The sequence below is a fragment of the Molossus molossus genome, unplaced genomic scaffold (genome assembly GCF_014108415.1).
Source record: "Molossus molossus isolate mMolMol1 unplaced genomic scaffold, mMolMol1.p scaffold_m16_p_7, whole genome shotgun sequence".
Lineage (NCBI taxonomy): Eukaryota > Metazoa > Chordata > Mammalia > Chiroptera > Molossidae > Molossus > Molossus molossus.
The window spans coordinates 104073387-104093449 of NW_023425401.1; the positions used below are offsets into that span (position 1 = coordinate 104073387).

The 20063-nt window shown below is 45.7% G+C and overlaps 1 protein-coding gene across 1 annotated transcript; it reads right to left on the reverse strand.

The window, feature by feature from the left end:
• Nucleotides 1–8005: 8005 nt before the first annotated feature.
• LOC118620413 (olfactory receptor 6V1) lies at nucleotides 8006–8950 on the reverse strand. The gene has a single exon (XM_036247486.1). The coding sequence runs from the start codon at nucleotides 8948–8950 to the stop codon at nucleotides 8006–8008; it is 945 nt and encodes a 314-aa protein (XP_036103379.1).
• Between the last annotated feature and the right edge of the window lie 11113 nt (nucleotides 8951–20063).

Sequence of the window (20063 nt, forward strand, 5' to 3'; positions counted from 1 at the left end):
GAATGGTTGGATTTGAGGGAACTGTGGAGAGAAAACACTGCAATAATATCAATTAAAAGAGCCCTGGCCCATTTGGCTCAGCGCTTGGAGCATCAGCCTGCAGACCAGAGAGCCCCGGGTTTGGTTCCCGCTAGGGGCATGTACCAAAAAAAAAAAAAAAATCAACTAAAAGAAATAATCCAAATAAAGCTCTTAGTCCAGGGTCTGGTTCACGGTAAGAGCTCAGTGAATGTGGCTATTATTATAAAAATGTGCTGTTAAAGTCTGCCCTCCCCAGTCCTGCTCTACCATTTTGACTACATTCCTTTACATTCCTTTGTGTGCAACATTTTTTTTTGGGGGGGGGGTGTTTCTTTCTCAGGAACTGACTTCAGGATGGGGTTCTGAAAGTGGGGTTCTCTGAGAAGAACAGAGAGGGTTGGTATCCCCCAAATAAAAGAAACTGTGTTCCTCCCATTGGGATCCCCTTTTCTGGGATTTCTCCCTTGGATAGAAGCACCACTCACCCCAGGCTGCCTGTCCACTCCCTTTCTCTGGCCCCTCAAAACATCTTGCCTGTAAACAGCAATGACTCTCTGGGGGAGGGGTCACTCTCCACGGCCCCTTACACCTAAAGGTCACGATGTCCCAAGGCCTAGACTTTATCCTCATGCACTCGACACAGAAGGAAAGCTGGACCAGTGTCCCAGGCCGGGTGCCTTCCTCTGCACATGATGGCCTCTCCTCCCACGGTCCTGAGGCCCATGTGCCAGGGAAGCAGCCTCGCCTGGAGATCACCAGGGGCCCGGGGTGTAAAGCAGAGCTGGCAGGAGCCAGATGACGAGGAGGAGATGAGTGGGACTGGGGCTGTGGATGATGGGGTGGGAGCAGGACGAGGGAAGGCATTCCTGGGCGACCTGGGGGTGGCTGGGAAGTCGTGGGAAGACGGTAGACGTAGGAAGAGTCTGGTGTGTGATTTCTTACACCATATTGGATCTGGACTGGATCCAAACAGGACAAAGAGTAGATACCGGCCCCATCTTACTTCTGATGCTAGCTTGGTTCCCACGGTGTCGAGAGGAGAAGCCCTGGTCCTAATGTGCAGCGTGAAGGTCACAGGTCATAGTGTGGGGCTACCCCACTGAGCCATGGCTGTGAAGAAAGGAGGTGCTGGGAGGGAGAAAATGTCCCAGGGTGCCTGGGACAATTTAGATGCCTGAATCTCTTGTTATTACCAGGTAGCTTGATCTTCAATTAAGCTTTTTAAACAAACAAACTACCACAAGACAAGTTTGTATCTATGGGCCTCTCCAAAAGTAGGCAGATACTTCTGATGCTGCAGTAGAGGCCAGCAGGGAAAACAGTTTTTCATTCTGAGAACTTTCTCTCCTCCACCTCCCCCGGGCCTAATTACCTACCCTCCTTGCAAACTTTGTGGAAAAAACTGAAGAACTAAATGGAAAGCAATTATCTCCTTCTGATATGCAAATCCTTTCCTTCCCTTCTCCCCCAAAAATAATCAGCACACAAATCCACTCAGATATTTCCCCTGAGAGACTCCCTTCTGCTACTTTCATCTCTGCACACACTCCCTTCTTAACAAATGAAAAATAATCAACTTCCAAGAGCAGTCTACTGCCTGTTTCTTCCTAATGTTCTCTCTGCAGTGGAATCTGACTGGTCAGTTTGGGAAAGGCCCAGATTGCTTTGGGCATGCACAATAGTCACCCCATCCCAACCAGCATCACACAGGCATGGCGGTCCCTTGCTATTCAAAGTGTGATCCGTGGAACAGCACTGGTCTCCTGAGAGCTTGTGAGATAAGCAGACCCTCAGGCCCACCCAGACCGACTAAATCAGAGTCTGCATTTTAGCAGGACCCCGGGTGGTTCTCATGCATCAGTATTTGAGGACCCGGGTTTAGACAGTGTGCTGGCGGAAGCTGCAGTCAGGAGACTGTGTAAGGAAGTCCTCGTCTCGGTCTCAGCAACACGAAGGGCACTGGAAAGGGGAACTGGAGGACCTGCCACTGTTGGAACCATCCTTCCATAATGACTTCCGTCCCAGGTCTCAATTCTGGAGACAGGAACCGGGATTTAGGCCCCAAGACGTTCATCCTCATCTGACATTAAACTGCTCGAGAGCCTTTGGCCAGTGGTTCAGCCTCTGAGTTGCTGTTAGAATTCTGTGTTGGGCACGACCTAGACATGTTTTGGTTCCACACGTTTGTCTTGATGTGACAAGGACCCTCGGTGTCAAATGGGGCTCCTGGAGAGAAAATTATTTTGACATATTTTCCACCTTACTGGAAGGAACCTTGGGATTCCGGTTCCAAGTCAACGTGGCTCCAAGTCCCCCCAGGTTGAGAGTCATGATGTAACTGAACACATTGCCTCATGGAACTGCAAGGCTATATATAGGTCACACAGGTGCACCTCCTCTGAGAGCAGGCATCCCCATGACAACACACTTCCCAGGTTGGTACAGAGGCCCTGCTTGAAGCAAGTCTAGAGATGGAGCACTCACAGCTGGGAGGCAGGCCCTTCTCGGCTGCACAGTTCTGAATTTTAAGATGAAACCCTCATGTCCAATCTCCGCGTGACTCCTTTGAGCATTCCCCTCCTGTCCAAATTCTGTAATTTTGAGCTATACAGGCAGACTAGCAACTAAGTGAAGACAGCTTCATATCCCCTAACAAAATACCCAGGTTTACAAGGCAGATGTGGCCGTTGAATGATCTCTAGATTTCTCACCATCCACATGGCTCCCTCTCTCCCTGTTGTCAGGTGGGTCTTGGAATAGGCTGTGGGGCCACATCAGACAGCTTGCTGAGACAGAGTGCAGGGACATACCTTCTTTCCATGCGTCATTCACTACACTTCTGTTAACCGTCAACTACGCTGGCATTCCGTGTTTTAGGTCACCGTGTTTATTCATATTCCAAATTCATCTACAAACCTCATCACTAAAGATAGCTGGCGTTTATTGAACATCTACTATGTTCTAGGCACAGAACATACAAAGATCTGGAGGCCATGGTGCCTATGTGCTGCAGCCCAGATTTTAGTGTGGGAAGACACAGCTCTGTGTTGGTAGCTATCATATGCAAAGCACTCTGGGAAACAGGGAGGAAGTGCCTTATTCTCTTTGGTTCAGTTGAAAGTCTTCCCAAACATGGTGTCATTTGAGTTGAGTTTCAAAGTGTGAAGAGCAACTTCATAGGCCGAGAAGGGGAGAAGTGAACTCCAGAGAGAGGCAACTGAATGTGTCAAACAACAGAGGCATAAAAACGATACACTGTGTAGGCACAAAAAGGTCGGGAGGTGGAATTAATGAATGAGCTTTCTGGAGAGTAGTCGTGGGTGTCTTCATTAAGCTGGTCCACGTCTCTTGGGATTGGTAAGTGTCCTTTGGAAGATGCTCCACTCACCAAAATCTCAGGACATATCTGATTCCAACCAGCCTTGTAGTGGGTACAGGGGGCATTGATGTGAAAATCTTTGCCTGCTAGGGCAATTATATTTTACTCACGAAAGGTACTACTTACCTTCAACACTGGGCTTTTATTGCCTCCAGTTTTGAAAATGATCTAAGTTTAGAAAGAGCGTAGGAATAATTCTGTCAAAGGACAGTTCTGTGAGGTTTGCACACATCTAACTCAAGGGAAGGAGAAAACAAAGATGCTTGTTTGAATGAATAACAGGTTCGAAGCGAAAACCCAGAGGTGGGATGCTATCATCATGTTATGGAGCCTTCTTGAGAATTGATTATTGAACATAGCCATCATTAAAGTAAATAGTAGCCCAGCTGGTGTGGCTCACTGGCACCAAGAGGTCACCAGTTTGATTCCTGGTCAGGGCACATGCCCAGGTTGTGGGCCCAACCTTCAGTGGGGGGCATGCAGGAGGCGGCCAGTCAATGTTTCTCTCTCTCTCTCCCTCTCCCTTCCTCTCTCTCTAAAACCAACAAAGGAAAAAATTAAAAAACAAAACCAAAAAAACAAAGGTAATGAAAACTTCCAACGCCTATTTATTTTACTACATTTTACCTTTGTGTTATGAAGTTGTTTGTGTTATTTGGATAAGTACAGTGTCAACACTGCATCATGTTGTGCTGCTGAGCATCTCTGCCCAAGTCCAAGTGCAGCAGTATCATGTTGGTAGTTTGATTGGGCACGATGGGACTATTAACACCATGGACATTGGCAAGTGCTGGAAGTCAGCTAATACAAGTGGATAGCTGGTAGTTCAACATTTACCAGAGGACCACTGGATCACTAACACCTTTCTTCAGTATCTGTTAAGCATTATTGCAAGGATTATATTTACACTGGGAACGTTAACGCTTACAGAATTTGTGAACTTTGTTTTGTTTAATCCCTTCGCCTTTTTGCTCTATAGTTTTATTAACCAATGTAACCAAAAAAAAAAAAAAAAATTTAAATAGAAACACAAAAACAAACATTAAGCAAACAAAAAAAGAGACTTGGGAACTAAAATGATATGAACCTGGCGCTCCAACAACAGCACTGGGGTTTTCTACCCAGGCCTTAGAGCAGCGGTTCTCAATCTGTGGGTCACGACCCCTTTGGGGGTCAAACGGCCCTTTCACAGGGGTCGCCTAAGACATAACAGTAGCAAAATTACAGTTATGAAGTAACAACAAAAATAATTTTATGGTTGGGGTTCACCACAAGATGAGGAACTGCATTAGAGGGTTGCGGCATTAGGAAGGTTGAGAAGCCCTGTGTTAGAGGGTTTTATACTTCATCAAACTGCTAAATATCCCATGTTGGCAGGGTTACTACAAGACCCAGGCCCGACTTTGTTTTGAAAAAATGACTTGATTTCTTCATCTTCCCACATCAAAACTTGCGTACCCTTAGTTTCACATTCCTTAGTCTTCCCAACTGGAAGGAATAAATCTACTTTTTGGATTCCCCACTGGGATTCACATGTGTGACAGTGGATTCTTATGTTAGCCCTTCAGAAGCCTGTCTTTCTCATGGTTGCTCAGTAGAACACTTTATCTCTGGGGCTGGATGCCAGACAAACGGAGGGTGGGTGGGGAAGAAGGGCAGGCATTTTGGAGTCATGAATTCTACCTATATTTAAATTTGTTCTGGGTGGCCCCGGCCTATGTGGCTCAGTTGGTTGGAGCATCGTCCCATGCACCAGAAGGTGGCAGGTTCGATTCCCAGTCAGGGCACATACCCAGGTTGCAGGTTTGATCCCCTGTCGGGGTGCTTGCAGGAGGCAACCAATCGGTGTTTCTCACTCACACTGAGGTCTCTCTCTCTCTCTCTCTCTCCCTCCCTCCCTCCCTCCCTTCCTCTCTCTCTGCAATAAAAAATAAAATTAGTTCTGGGTGTTACAAACAGTCTTGTCCTTTGACCCCACAATTATGTTCCAGTGTAACTACCTCTGGGGAAGACTGTCGCCCTTTGTACAATGACTTTATTATCAAATCGCCTTATGTAAACTAACAATAAGATCAATTGTTCTCATCTCCTGGGGAAAATGGTGTTATAGTAAAGAAAGTGTGACTCAATCACGCAATTAACATTCTGTACGCACCAAATAAAAATATTTCTTGCATGTATAAGTGTTAGTTGCCACCCTTCAAATGTTTGCGGATACTTTTGTGATAAGATACAAATCTTTTGAAAAGTGATACAGACTCTCTAGTGGCTTTTAGAAACAGTATGTGTCTCTTTCAAGCGAGGCTATTAAACATATAATTACTATTATGGAGGAGTTACTTGAGGCATTGCCCTTGTGAGTCTATACATTGAACGGGAACTTAGTGGATACACATGAATTAGGGGCTAGAGGACTCTAGTGGCAAAAGATCCTGGACATTCCAACTTCTAATGAATCTGCTTTTGATCCAGATGGAAGAAGAATTTCCGAGCATGGACAGGTGATAAGTCTGAAGATTCAGATTCTGCTGTCAGCTCGGCCGCTGCTTTGACCAATTCTTTCCTCATGCTTCCCCTCAAGCTTATTGATGAGTGCTTTAGAAACTGCTGGGCTGCAGCCCAGGAATCAGTATTTCCCTTCGGGGCTCTCATGGCACTTGATATCAGTAGGAAAATCCGTTATCAAAATCTGTTAGAATTAACTCTACAATTTGCACCCTCACACAGACAGAGACACCTAAGGTTGGAACCCACAAGTCTTTGATTTTTTAATGGCCACTGTGGAGGAAGAAAGCATCACTCATGGTGAGTAATTGGTGAATCTTTATATAACTGAATTACTGTGAGGATAAAATCAAATGGAAAACACATGTAAAGGTGGTCCGTCAAGCATGAAAAAAATGCACATACATTTGTTTGCATATACACACACTCAGCTAAGGTATGTATGATCAGTAGAATTATTTTTAATTTCTTCCTCATTCTTTCATTTATTCTACAAACATTTACTCTTTGAGGTGGTGATTGGAGAAGAATTAGAGAAAATCAATCAGTTGGTGCAACAGCAAACACCAGTGTCACTGCTCTGATGGGTAATTAGAGGAGACAAGATTTTGGACCTCAGGCGAACCTGTCCTTTGGGTGAGGAGCATCTCAGCATGAAAGAAATGAACTTTCCAGAATGTCAGAGAAAGGAGTACCTCGGTTAGGAAGGGGTTCGCCTGGGGTGACGCCAGTGGACCACTAAGGGAGCCACAATTCCAAAGCCACACTCTGCATCCACCCCATGAGCCCACGATTCCCTGCCTTTTCATTTCCACATAGCAGACTTTTGCAAAGCTTGACATTTGCGGTAAATTCATAGATTTGTTGTTTTAAAGTAAGTGCCGCTAGCAGTACTGTTGATAAGTGAGGTCAGTGTAGTTGATTGGGAAATAGAGTTTGGTAAGTCAAACTGTGTTTGCAGAAAGGATTTGGCAGCATATTTTAAGTTGGGGCTATTTTAGAAAACCCAGGCTGGGTGCAAGCTACGAGAATACAATGACTCTGAGGACAAAGTAACTGGAAGATTTTAAAAAATTTTCAGTGGGGGGAGGAAAGTGCAGTCAGTGGAGCTGATGTTTCATTCCAAAGGGAATATGGGACCAACTAGGCTTTCAGGAATCTTACACACACACACACACACACACAGGCGCACAGGCACACAGCGCACACATGCACATACACGCACGCAGGCGCACAGGCACCCAACGCACAGGCGTGCACACATGCACACACACACATAGGTGCACACATGCGCATACACGCATGCAGGCACACAGGCTCGTACATGCACACACGTATGCAGGCGCACAGGCTCACACACGCACACACACACACAGGCACACACACACACACATGCGCATACAAGCATGCAGGCACACAGGCTCGTACATGCACACACACACACACAGGCGCACACATGCGCATACACACATGCAGGCACACAGGCTCACACATGCACACACACACAGGCGCACACATGCGCAAACACGCACGCAGGCACACAGGCGCGCACATGCACATGTACGCAGGTGCACAGTCTCGCGCACACACACACACACAGGCACACACAGGCGCATACACACATGCAGGCACACAGGCTCGTACATGCACACACACACACACACACAGGCGCACACAGGCACAAACACACACGCAGGCGCACAGGCTCGCGCACACACACACACACACAGGCGCACAAATGCGCACGCACAGAGGCACACACCCCACCTGTGCCTGCGTATCTCTCAATCAGAGAACATGACCTGTTGCTCTACCTGGAATAGGAAGCCCGTGTACTTTCTTTTACAGAAAGCCCCACCCTGGCCCCCAGACTCGGGGCTACTTGCTGAGCTCTTGCGGCTGCCAGTGGGTGTGGGGAGCACCTGCATGATGGTCTGTGAGCGCTTTGCTCCAGACAGGAGCACAGAGGCCCCACTGTCGTCATCACTCAGAGGCACAGAGGGAAAAAGTCTAAAGAAACCAGGCCGTGGTCTTCCCAGCCAGCTGGTCCTCTGCAGCCTCCCAGAACTCCTTGACTGAGCCTGGCCGGGTGCCTGGGCCTCAGTGTAGGGCCTTGTGGAGGCCTTTCAGCCTCTGCGTCTGTCCCCGTAGCACTGCCTTGAACGTCTCATTGCGGAGGGTGAGGATAAAGGGGTTGAGAAAGGGAGTGAGGACTGATGTCACCAAGGCTATGGTCTTGTTGACGTCCACAGCGTGTGCCTTGCCAGGCCTAACGTACAGGAAGATGGTGCTGCTGTAGCCAATGAAGACCAAGGTGAGGTGAGACCCACACGTCGAGAACGCCTTCTGTCGGCCGCTGGCAGAGGGGATCCGCAGCACCGTGCTCACAATGTAGCCGTAGGAGATGAGGGTTACCAGGAAGGAGCTGAGGACAAAGGCCAAGGCCAGCAGGAAGTCCCAGAATTCCAACAGGCTGGTGTCTGAGCAGGACAGCTGCAGCAGAGGTGCATTGTCACAGAAGAAGTGGTTAATGACGTTGCCATGGCAATAGTTGAGGTGAGCTCGGGAGAGGACTGTGGGCACCATGGCTAGGAAGGGAGCTGCCCAGGCAGCCCCTGCCAGCCGCACACACACAGCCCACCTCATCAAAACGCCATAGCGCAGTGGGTGGCAGATGGCCACAAAGCGGTCGAGGGCCATGTCTGAAAGGATGAGAAAGGAGGTGGAACCCAGGGAAAAGTAGAAGTAGAACTGGACCAGGCAGCTTCTAAAGGAGATTACCTTGTGGGGGGCCAGCAGGTCTGAGAGCATTCTGGGCACTGAGGTCGTGGTCACCAAGATCTCCAGCAGGGAGAAATTGCCCAGGAAGAAGTACATGGGAGTCCAAAGGTGGGCATCAGCTATGACCAGACCTATGATGATGATGTTTCCCATGAAGGCGAGAACATAAAGCATGAGGAAGGGCCCATAGAGCAGAACCTGCAGCTCACCAAAAGACGAGAAGCCCAAGAGGACAAATTCGGAAGGGTGGCTCAGATTTGCCATGATCCAGGGGCTAGGTCCTGCATGGAAAGGAAAAGAGACAGAAGGAGAGGCAGAGAGAGCGATAGACAGATATAGAGAGACAGACAGGTAGCTAGATACATACATACAGAGAGACAGAGAGAGGGAGAGGGAGAATTACTGACTTGGAAACAAAGAGACAGAGAAACAGATCAGGGTGAACAAGGCAAGGAGGCAGTCAGTGATAAACAGAAGGGCAGAGAGAGAAAGACAAAGACAACAACATGCAAGTATGGGAACCATAGGAAAGAGAGTTAGGGAGTCATAGAGCAGAGAGTGGAAAGCCACTGACAAGGAGGAAAACAGAGAGGGGCAGAGAGGGGGACAAAGGGCACCAGACATGGGCATGTAGGGAGAGGTCAAGGAGGAGACACAAGAGAAACAAGTGAGAGAGGAAGGCCCGCTACGTGAGAGGGAAAGCCAGAAAAAGAAAAAGATGGGGAGAAGAGGGAACATGGAAAGAAGGGGAGAGAATTAGTGGAAGTCACGCAGAAGTCCCCGAGTGCTGGTGCTGCTGGCGGGGGTCTGTGTCAGGACCCAGAGGCTGTGCACCAGGACCTCCTTTAAAGGGTGCCTTCACGTCTTTCTGGGGTGCCTCTCTGTTGGGGACCATCATTCATTCACAGCGCCCCAGCTATCATCATGCAATTAATGGAAAGTCAGAGTTTTGAGTCAATAAATTAGCTTTCTTTAGGGAGATCTTCTGGTATTATTTGTGACGGTAGGAAGCAGAAAGGACACGGGGTCACAGAGATGAGCCTCAGAACCAGGCGGTGCTCTGCCAGTACCTGCAAGGTCATCAGCGTTCTGCCCAGTGGTGTTGCTTGGCCTCTGCAGAATGTCCCCTGCACCTTCCCGACTCCCCTCACTCTCGCGTGGTGGCTGGGGGCATGACCCGGGACTGGGTTTGAATTCTGGTCTGACACTTGCTTATTGTGGAATATAAGCCTGCTCCTCTCTATTACTTCCCTGTCTGGACCTCCATCTACTCAGTGATAAGACACAGCTAATGATAGAATTAGCTTCCAGGGCTGCATCAGAGAATGAATGAGTAAGCTGCTCAGTGCAGTGACAGCTACATGCTCCACAGGCAGTTGTCATTGCTCTCATTGTCCTTGTCACAGCTGCCAGTGAATCCACATTTTCTTGGCCCATCATCTCTCCATCTTCTTTAGGGCCAACATGTGTGTGACGTGTGTGTGTGTGTGTGTGTGTGTGTGTGTCTGTGTGTAAATATTTCCACAGCTTTATGCTGTTCCTTGGAGTTTTAGGTGACCAAAAGGATACTTTTTAAAACTTCCAATTCTCAAAGAAAATCAATACGGTGCTTAGGTACACTCTGGCCTGTAAAAACTGCACCTGCAGCTGTGTCCTGACCATCAACAATGGCATTCCAATTTGTACATCTAATATCACACAGTCTCACTTATTTGTGGAATATAATGAACAAGACAAGCTGAGGAACAAAACAGACCCAGAGACATGGAAGTGGGGTGCAGACAGACAGACTTCAGAAGAGGTGGATGTGAGGGGAGGGAAGAGATAAACCACAGAACTTATATGCATGTATGCGTGAACAAGGACATAGACAATAATGCTGGGGGTAAGGGGGAGGGTGGGATTGGGAGGAGGGTGTCAGTGGGAGAAAATAGGAGAAACATCAGTAACAGAAATAAATTTAAAAATAGATATGTTTTTATTGATTTTAGAAAGAGAGGAAGGAAGAGGGAGAGAGAAAGAGAAAAAGATCAATATGAGAGAGAAACATTGATTGGCTGCTTCTTATAAGCACCCTGACTGGGGATCAAACCCATAACCTGGACGTGTGCCGTGACCAGGAATCAAACAGGCAATCTTTCGGTGCATGAGACAACCAATGGTCAACCAACCGAGCCACACGATCCAGGGCAATGGTATTCCAATTTAAAGAAGAGGGTTTGTCCCTCCATCATTTTGTACCCACCCCACCAGCAATCCTTCACAACAGATCGAAGGTCTACAGCTAGCACTGATGAAATGCAAGCCCATCCTGATGTCTGTGCAGCACAGAGCCTGTCCCACATCAACTCTAAGCCACTTACCTGAGCCACTAAGCAGTGTCTCCTTCTGGAGCCGCTCACATTAAGAAATTCATGTCTAGAGATTCCTGCCTAATGGTCCACTCTGTGACATGAGCAACACAAGGTATGTGGTCCATTGCCATTGGTCAGTGTGTTGCAGCTGGCAGGGGTGGACTGGGGCTTCTGCACAGCTGCAGCAGGGTGGCACATCTGGGTGGGCGGCTCCTCAAGCTGTGATGTCTCCAACCCTTATACTGACATCTTAAATAAAGGCTTCCCCTGTGTCACGAGTCCAGGGGCTGGGATGTGGGACACACGTCCTTTGGAAGACTGGAGGGGAAAGGGCTGTTTCTGTCCCTGGTCTCCCAAGGATGAACGCTCTTGGTTCTCCCTATCCACTGTGTCTCCAAGCCCGTGATTTCTTGCTGAGGTTCAGAGCTGAGCTTATGCCGGATGGGAACTTAGACTCCAGCGGAGTGATCTCTGTGGGAACGATGGGAAGGCAACCAGTCCTCGGGGGATTGAGAGGCTGGTGTTACTCTTTAGATTAATGAGAAGTCTGTTCTGAGGAAGTAACATTTGAGGAAAAGACCTGAATAAAGAAAGGGAAAGAGATCTAGACACACCTAAACAGCTGACGGCATAGAATCGGTCCCATGGCGACGTCTGCCTCCTGACCCTTTCCTTCCTCCTGGAATTACGGAAGGAAAATGAGACAAAACAGGTGCAAAGGAATTTCCCAGCTGGACTAAGTTTATGGCAGCTGGGTTCATGGCCAGGGTTAGCACCAAAGTTTCCACTCAGAGACTTTTGTCTCCCTCCCAGATCTAGGGTTTTGAGATCTGGAAGCAGGAATGTAGACCCTGGACCACAGCACCTTCTTGTCCGAATTCTCCAGGCTCATCTGTAGAAGTTGGGGAATTGAAACGGTGAGCTTATGAGGAGATATCTTCCTCCCAGAGGTAGGGTCCCTTGCTAGACACATCTTGGGAACTGGCCAGATGGAAGGGCTTGCCTCTGACTCCTTTGAGAAGACACACACCTTGGGGATGAAGGTGAAGACTGGATGGTGGAGGACTGGGCTCCCCAGTAAAGTCTGAGTCAGTTCTTTCTCTCAGAGCTCAGTCTTTATGGATGCTACCCACTTAGCCCCACAGCCACAGACAGAAATGATGACAATGATATGAAGCAAAAGCTTTCCAGTGAAGACATTGTACATGGCTGCTGAGTTTAGGACCCACAAGGGCTGGATGGGGCTGGCCAGGCAATCTTCCTGTAGGACCTGGAACGGGAGCTGGGTTTTCAGGACAGAACCATTGACAACAGGGAAGATTTTAGTCACTCAGGACAGAAATGGGTAATAATGGTAGAAAGCAGCCTATTACTCCTAGGGGGTTCAGGCAGGCAGCCGGGAGGGCTGTTCAAAGCAGCGTGGAAGGCAGGACATGTTGAGAATTGAGAGGCGCGTGTGCGGCTGGGTGTGGGCGTTCATGACCGCACTCGTGTTCCATTGCTTCTGTAGCAAATCACCGCAAGTTTGGTGGTATAAACACTACAGATTTATTGTCTTACAAACTCTATAGCTCAGAGTTTGACACAGGCCTGAGTGGTCTAAAACCATGGTGTCCCCGGGGCTGTGCTCTGTTCAGGGAGCTTCTTGCTTTGTCTAGGGCTAGACCTTGCCCATGTTCCTTGGCTCCTAGTTCCCTTCCTCCATCTCCAGAGCCAGAAACACTACATCCCTCTGACCCTTCTTCCATTGTCACGTCTCCCTCTGACTCTGACATTATCGGGAAAGGTTTTCCACTTCTGTAGATTCCTGGATCTCGATGCAGCCCACCTGGATCAGGATAATCTCCCCATCTCAAGGTCCTTAATTTAATCACATCTGCCAATTCTTTATTGCTACATACGGTAACACATTCCCAGGGGCCAGGCATGGACAGCTTTGGGGGACCATCATTCTGCCTGCCCACTGGCTTCTTGGACCACCTGTCACCATGTTACAGGTGTATGAGAGCCTGATGCTTGAGGGTCCCCAGCTGTGAAGTCCCCTCTGCTACCCCACCAAGGGGCTAACTGTCCTTGGCATCTGCTCAACCATCCTAGACACTGAGATTGCCATAAGCCACTCAGGTGAGCTCTTGCAGTTAGCACTCCTCATATCTAAAGAGGAACTCTTAATTATTGTTTTTGACAAAGACAATCCACATGCATTGATATGGGTGACTGAACATCTACTCGGTGCCAGTATGCACTTTATTCAACTCCAAACTTTTGTCTTTGATTACGAGAACTTCATGGACAGAATGATCTTTAAAAGTATATTTTTGAGGCCCGAGAATCTCAGAGTTGGTAGGATCCTTCCAGGTCCCTCCTGCCCCTTCTCTACCCCTTGCATCATTCTCTGCCAAAAGCAGCTCTTTGTGCTCTTCTGATCAGAAGGCTGAGCTAGGGGTCAGGGTCCCTGGTAAATTACTGTGTGACTTTAGGCAGCTGTTCAGTCTGCCTAGGAGTCAGGTTCAACATGTGTAAATAAGTGTGGAGGACATTTTCTTTCCATCGCTGACACTCTCTGGCCCTTGTTGGTATCACTAGTCATTCTAATCTCCTGTTCACCCACCTCCTTGTCCCAGCCAAGGGAGAAAAAGCATCTTTTACCCAGGCATTTCTCTAAGTTGATTCTGCTTCTTCCTCCTCCTCCTCCTGTTCCTCCTCTTCCTCCTCTCTCTCAATCTGTCTTTTATTCTCCCTCCCTCCCTCCTTTGCCTTTATTCCAAAGATATTTATTGCATTTACAAAATATCTAAAAAAAGCATAACCATAGATTTATAACATATGCTTTCAAAAAAATGATAAATTTTATGATTCAAATGGACTTAAATGTAAAAAGTAACAGATACGATATATTTTTTTTTAGTGGCCGTAGAATATGAACATCAGCTTTTCTAAGGAAAATGCAGATCCCAGAATACTAAGACTATTCAATGTAACTTTACCTAAGAATGAAATATTTATGTATAATGATACTGTATAAAAGTAAAAACATGAAGCAAAGTTTTATTTAATTTATGTATAACGTTCTCTTACAAAACAATAGGTTCACTAAACAGAAATATAAATAATTTTTAAAAATATGAAGTGTTTGGCCTTATTAAAAATTAAAGAACAGAAAATTTAACAAGAATATTTTTTAAACAACAGTGATTTTTCCGTGAAAATATAGCCGTGAACATGGTAGACGTGGTCTCCTCCCTGATACAGCATATTTGATGAGGACTAATATAACCAGACAAAATGAGAACATGTACACAATGCATACACCCAAATACACACACGTACATAATTACAAATAGTGAGTCATTTTGAGAAAGGAACCATGAGGTTATCTTAGGTCTGAGACTGATCCTTGGAACAAGGGGTGAGGGAGAAGGAGTGAGGGAGAAGGAGTGAGGGAGAAGTCTCGGTGGGGTTGGGGAGAGGCTGAGCTGTGATGAGTTAGTTGCACCAGGGGCTTCAATGCTGCCTGAAACTCTGGAGCTAAGATGCCCCTGCCCAGTGGTCCTGACTTGTGTTGCTAATGAAAACACAGGGGCTGGTCACTTGTTTTGACAGGCCATGGGTATGGGTGGCCTTAGGGGAAGGGCTATAATCTCAGAGGGAGGCATTTCTCTCTGACTGAATGTAATTTCTGGCTATAATGTCCGCTGTGAGCTAGGGGAATGACAGCCTGGGTCCTGAAGGGAGCCTCGGCAGTGTACACAGCATCTCCTACTGGGTGTTTGGAGAGCACCTGGCCGGGAACATGTCTGCAAAGGTTAGGAAAAGCCTCCGCAGGAGAGTAATCGCAAGTGACATCCGGCTTCACTAGACAAAGCGGGTGGGAATGGAGCGGGCACTTCCAGAAATGGAGCGGTGTGCACTCCCCACCCCCATGAAGTCTGCCAGAATGTCAGTGTTTCTGGACAGCAGGCAGCGAAGGATGAGTAACTCATGGTGACATTAGGGAAAAGCATTGCAGCCCTTCTTACAGGACTTGGGGCTGTATCCAAAGGGCACTGAGAAGGTGTCAGTCAGAGGAGAGACCTGATGGCATCTTGTGTTTTCAAAGATTGCTCAGGCTGGGACTGGGGAACAGAGTAGAAAGAGAAAAGCAAGCGCGATGTGGAGGCTTTGTGACAGGTCCCTCTCATTTCCTCTTGCAGACAGGGACACAAAACTTGGGGCTTTAATAACCCAACTATCTACTAGATCATCAAAATGGCTCTTTCTTTTTCTGGGCTAGGATGACATCACCTCTTATCTGTGTCCCCAGTATGCTTATGTGGGGAAGCCAGACACAGATATAGAATGGCCTTGAGCTTGGGTCAAAATTGCAGTTTGGATGTTCACCAGCTTTGCTCACCGATGAAACCTACTAATCTGGGCTTAGTTTGGGTACTGAGGCTGGTGTAGCCCATAACTGCTCATGGAGTTGTCTGTAAAGGGTTGATTCTGACCGAAGGGTTAGAGTTGCCGAGGGATTCCATGGCAAAGGGTCGGAGAGCCTCCACAGGAAGCTGAGAAGCTCCGCATGTTATTGAAAGACTCTGCTCTTTGCCCCTTCACTTGGGGCAAGATAGAGGTGACAGAAAAACCAGACAGCATGTCTACCAATGCCCTGATAGTTCAGGTGAGAAGAATCAAAGCCAGAGGGGCGAAAGCTCACACTGGCTATGACACAGCTAAGAAATATGAAAAGGAATGAGTTTCCAGGCTCCTGATTCAATGGTTCAGCCATGATCTTGCATTTTCGCCAAAGGTGGACACTTTAAAGCTGTGCTCTCGGCCGAATAAGCTCTACTGGTGGGAGATATCAGTCTTCCTTTTGACAAAGACAAGTTTCTATTCCTTTAAGAGGTGTTTGCAGAAAGTTACTCAAATGGTTGTTAGAATTTGGCCAAAGAGACATCTGTTTGGGGAGAGGGCTACATGTTACTTGTCACACTCTGACATCTTTGAGGGTTACTTAGACCCTCTCTTCTCCCTGTGTTCTGTTTACTTCTCCCACACCCACTGCACAGCCAGATTCTACTTATCTTGCTTTATCTACTTATTCTAATACCTTCTGATTCACCCCAGTGGTATCTGTATCCTTCACCAGACTTTATCTCATTTCCCTCGTCATCAAGCCCCCAATGACGAACTACATCCTGTGTTGTAGATTTAGAGTTTATTTTTAGATAATATTTTCAACTTCATTAAGGTTAACTTTTATACAATAGATGCAGCTACTTTAAGTGTACGTTTCAATGAGTTTTTACAAATGTATACTCACATCGAATCATCACCCCAACCAAATTATGAAACACGTTCTTCACCCAAAAGGTTTCCCTGTGCCCCTTTCGAGTGAACCTTTATTTCCAACCCCAGCCTCAGGCTACCTTCTGTTAATATAGAGTAGACTTTTACTTTCTTGGCTTTATTATGGAATAACAAAAAATTGACTTTATGTCTGATTCTTTTGCTTCATATAATGCTGTAGAGATGTATCCATGGTGATGCATCTATCAATAGTTTATTTCTTTTTATAGCTGAGTAGTATTCCACTGTATGGAGACTCCACCATTTAGTCATCCATTCACCAGTTATGTGGTTTGTTTGAAGTGTACTGTGACTAAAACTGCATCAAGATTCATAAACATGTCTTCATGTGGATATGTGTTTTCATTTATCTTACTGGAATATCTAAGAGTGGCGTTGAATTGCAGGCTTGTACAGTAAGTGTATGTTTAACTGTTGTTGCTCATACCATTGTACATTCCTACCAGCCATGTGTGGGATTTCCAGTGGCTTCACATATTTATCAACAGTTAGTGTAGTTAAAATCAATGGAAGATATATATTTAGATCTGTGTTTGAATGATCTATTCCCTTGGTTTATAATAGAGCTGCATGATATTATGTCAATAACATATTGTCTTGATTACTGTATCTTTACAGTAAGTCAATTTTTTCCTGATCTTATTTCATTAATTTTATTCAATTTTAAAATGTGCACAGAAATATTAGAGTTAGCTTTTGAATGTTAACAAAAAGCTTCCTGGAATTTTGATTGAATTTGTATTGAACCTATTGACTAGTTTGGAGAGAACTGATGTTCTAACAAAATTGTGTCTTCTGATTCGTGAAAATAGAGTATTTTTTCATCTATAGTTATAAAACATTATTTCATCAATGTTTTATAGTTTTAGTTGTATAGGTCTTGCACATACTTTGTTAAATATGTTACTTAGTTTTTCATGTTTGTGAGTGTTATTATAAATTAAATATTTTATTTCTATTTCTAGTGTTCCTTGCTACTGTATAGCAATACAATAGCTTTTTGTATGTTGAGCCTTTATCCAGTGACCTTGATAATCACTTATTGGTTCTAGTAGCTTTTTTGTGGACTTCTTAGGATTTTCTACATACAGAATTATGTATCTCCAAATAAATAACTTCATTTCTTTATTTCTTGACTATATACTTTTAATTTAATTTTCTTTCTTTATTGCATTAGCTAGGATTCCCCGTATAATGTTGACTAGAAGTGGAGAGGATAGATATTCTTACCTTATTCTCTATCTTAGAGGGAAAGATCAGGCCTTTCATCATTAGGTTTTATGTTAGCACTACGATGTTTGGTCGATGCTATTTATCAGTTTGAGGAAGATCACTTTAGTTCCTGGTTTTATCAGTTTTTCACCAATGGATGTTGATTTTTTTCAGATGCTTTTTCTTCTCTTATTGAAGTGATCTTGTGGTTTTTCTCTTTAGCTCTGTTAACATGGTGAATTGTACTGATTAATCCCCTAGCATTAAGCTGGCTTTACATTTCTGGAATAAAATTATCACTTGCTATAGCATATTATTCTCTTTACGTATTGGTGGATTTGAGTTTTAATACTTCATTAAACATTTTTGCACCCATGTTTATGTGGAATATATGTTTGTATGTTCATATTCTTGTGATATCCTTTGCTCTGGTCTTATGAGGTAAATTGGTCAGTGTGTGTTCCTTTCTCCTCAATTTTATAGAAGATTTTATGTAGGGTTGGTATAAGTTTTTACTTAAATATTTGACAAAATATACCAATAAAACTATCTTAACTGGTAGTTAATTATGAATAGATCCAAAGTGATTGGAGTATAAAACGATGCCAATAAAAAGCAATGATTACAATATATCTCCCCTTTGACCTAGAAATTTAAACTCTAGGTATTTCTTCCAGCAATATAAATGTGTATGAACTTATACATGTCTAAGCATATTATAGCATCACTTTTCTTTCTTTCTTTTTTTTTTTTTTTTGTTTGGTTAATCCTCACCTGAGAATATTTTTTCATTGATTTTTGGAGAGAGTGGAAAGAAGGGAGGGAGGGTAAGAGAGAGAGAAACATTGATGGAAGAGAGATACTTCGATTGGTTGCCTTCCACGTGTGCCCTGACCAGGGCTGGGGAGTGACCCTGCAACCCAGGTATGTGTCCTTGACCAGGAATCAAACCCGTGACCCTTCAATCCAAGGGCTGACGCTCTAACCACTGAACACACTGTCCAGGGCAGCATCATTTTTCAAAATCAAATTGAAAACAACAAAAATTGATCAATAGAGAGCTAACTAATAAAGAATGGGACACCCATTTAATTGAATATTATGCAAGAAAAAAAACAGTAGAAGTGAGGTCATATGTATTGATACAGGAACATCTTTTATAATTGTTAAGTGATCTTTTAAAATTGTTAAGTGAGAGAGAAAAGTGCATAAAACAAACTTTCTCAGCATTTTCTCGAAAATAATATGCAGACGAAGGCTTAAGACATTCCTCTAAGGTTATGTGGCAATCTGGATGGATTCGGGTAATCTGAGAAATCGGAAGGAAGATTATTCCTAATTTACACCCTTCTGCACCAGTCGATATCCTCAGATTTAACAGGCATACGTGAAATGATACCTGTTCTGTGACTCTCCTGTTTTTCTGTTTCCCTCCAGTGCCACCCAGATCTCCACTCCGCTTTCTGTCCATTGCGCCCGGTTGTAAACAGAGCTGCCTCGCTGGGCTGTCCTTGTGCATGGAAGTGCCCGGCTGGCGGTAGTCAGGAACACGCTATAGAAATACATGGCAGGAAGGATCTCGCTAGGGCGCATGTCTGGAAGAGTGGACACCTGAGACAATACCGGAGGGTGGAGCTGAATGTGGGGTAGACCCCACAGTGTCCTGGAGGGCACACAGGGTTAGAAACAGGAGTCTCTGTAAAATGAGTTAAGAGAAATCAGGCTTTGCTGGGGATCTTTGATGAAGTCAAGGCTTTGACCGAGACCAATAGGCAGGCTTTTTGGATATCGGTGTATGTTTCAGAGGTTAGTTGTGGTGTCTCCCATTGGGAAGTGGGGGCGGATTTTGGCCCCGAGTAGCTAGGAGAACCCAGGGAGAGCCTTGGATAAAGGGCAGAAGGGGTGATCTGCTTCGACACTTTGAGACATCTTCTGGAAACCAAGACTTGGGGCTTTGGAGAAGGCAGCCTTGGTATTGAGGAGACTGATTGGTGAGATTTCATGTTTTCCCATTACACAAAAACTTTAAAAAGTTCTGAAACTTAATTGGTCAAAATGGGCATAAGTAAGTGTGTTCTGTTCTCTCCAGGGACACCATGAACCTGGGCCAATTAAGAACAGGTATCTCAGTGAATAAGTCCCCTTGGGAAAGAAGGTAGTGGGAGGGAAGGGGAGAGAGAGAGACCCCCTCAGCTCCCCACAACACTTATTTTGGGGCTTTTTCCTAAGCCCCTCCCTGAGGACAGTTTCCTTTTTCATCCTGAGTGGAGACAGCAGAAAGTTGCTGTAGCCCCTGTGCCTGGCTCAGCAGTAGCCAGGGGGGAGCTCACCTGGCTCACCTGGTCCAAGCCCTGGCAAGAATGAGAAGTGGTGGTGAAACCTTCCCCAGAGGTGAGTGTCTCCAGGTCTCTCCTCTGTGGGGGAACGAGTGAGGTGGGGTGTTCGGGGTCTGGCTGCTG

What these genes read in the sequence shown, in the direction of transcription:
- LOC118620413 (XM_036247486.1), bottom strand. Translation starts at nt 8,950, where the DNA reads ATGGCAAATCTGAGCCACCCTTCCGAATTTGTCCTCTTGGGCTTCTCG.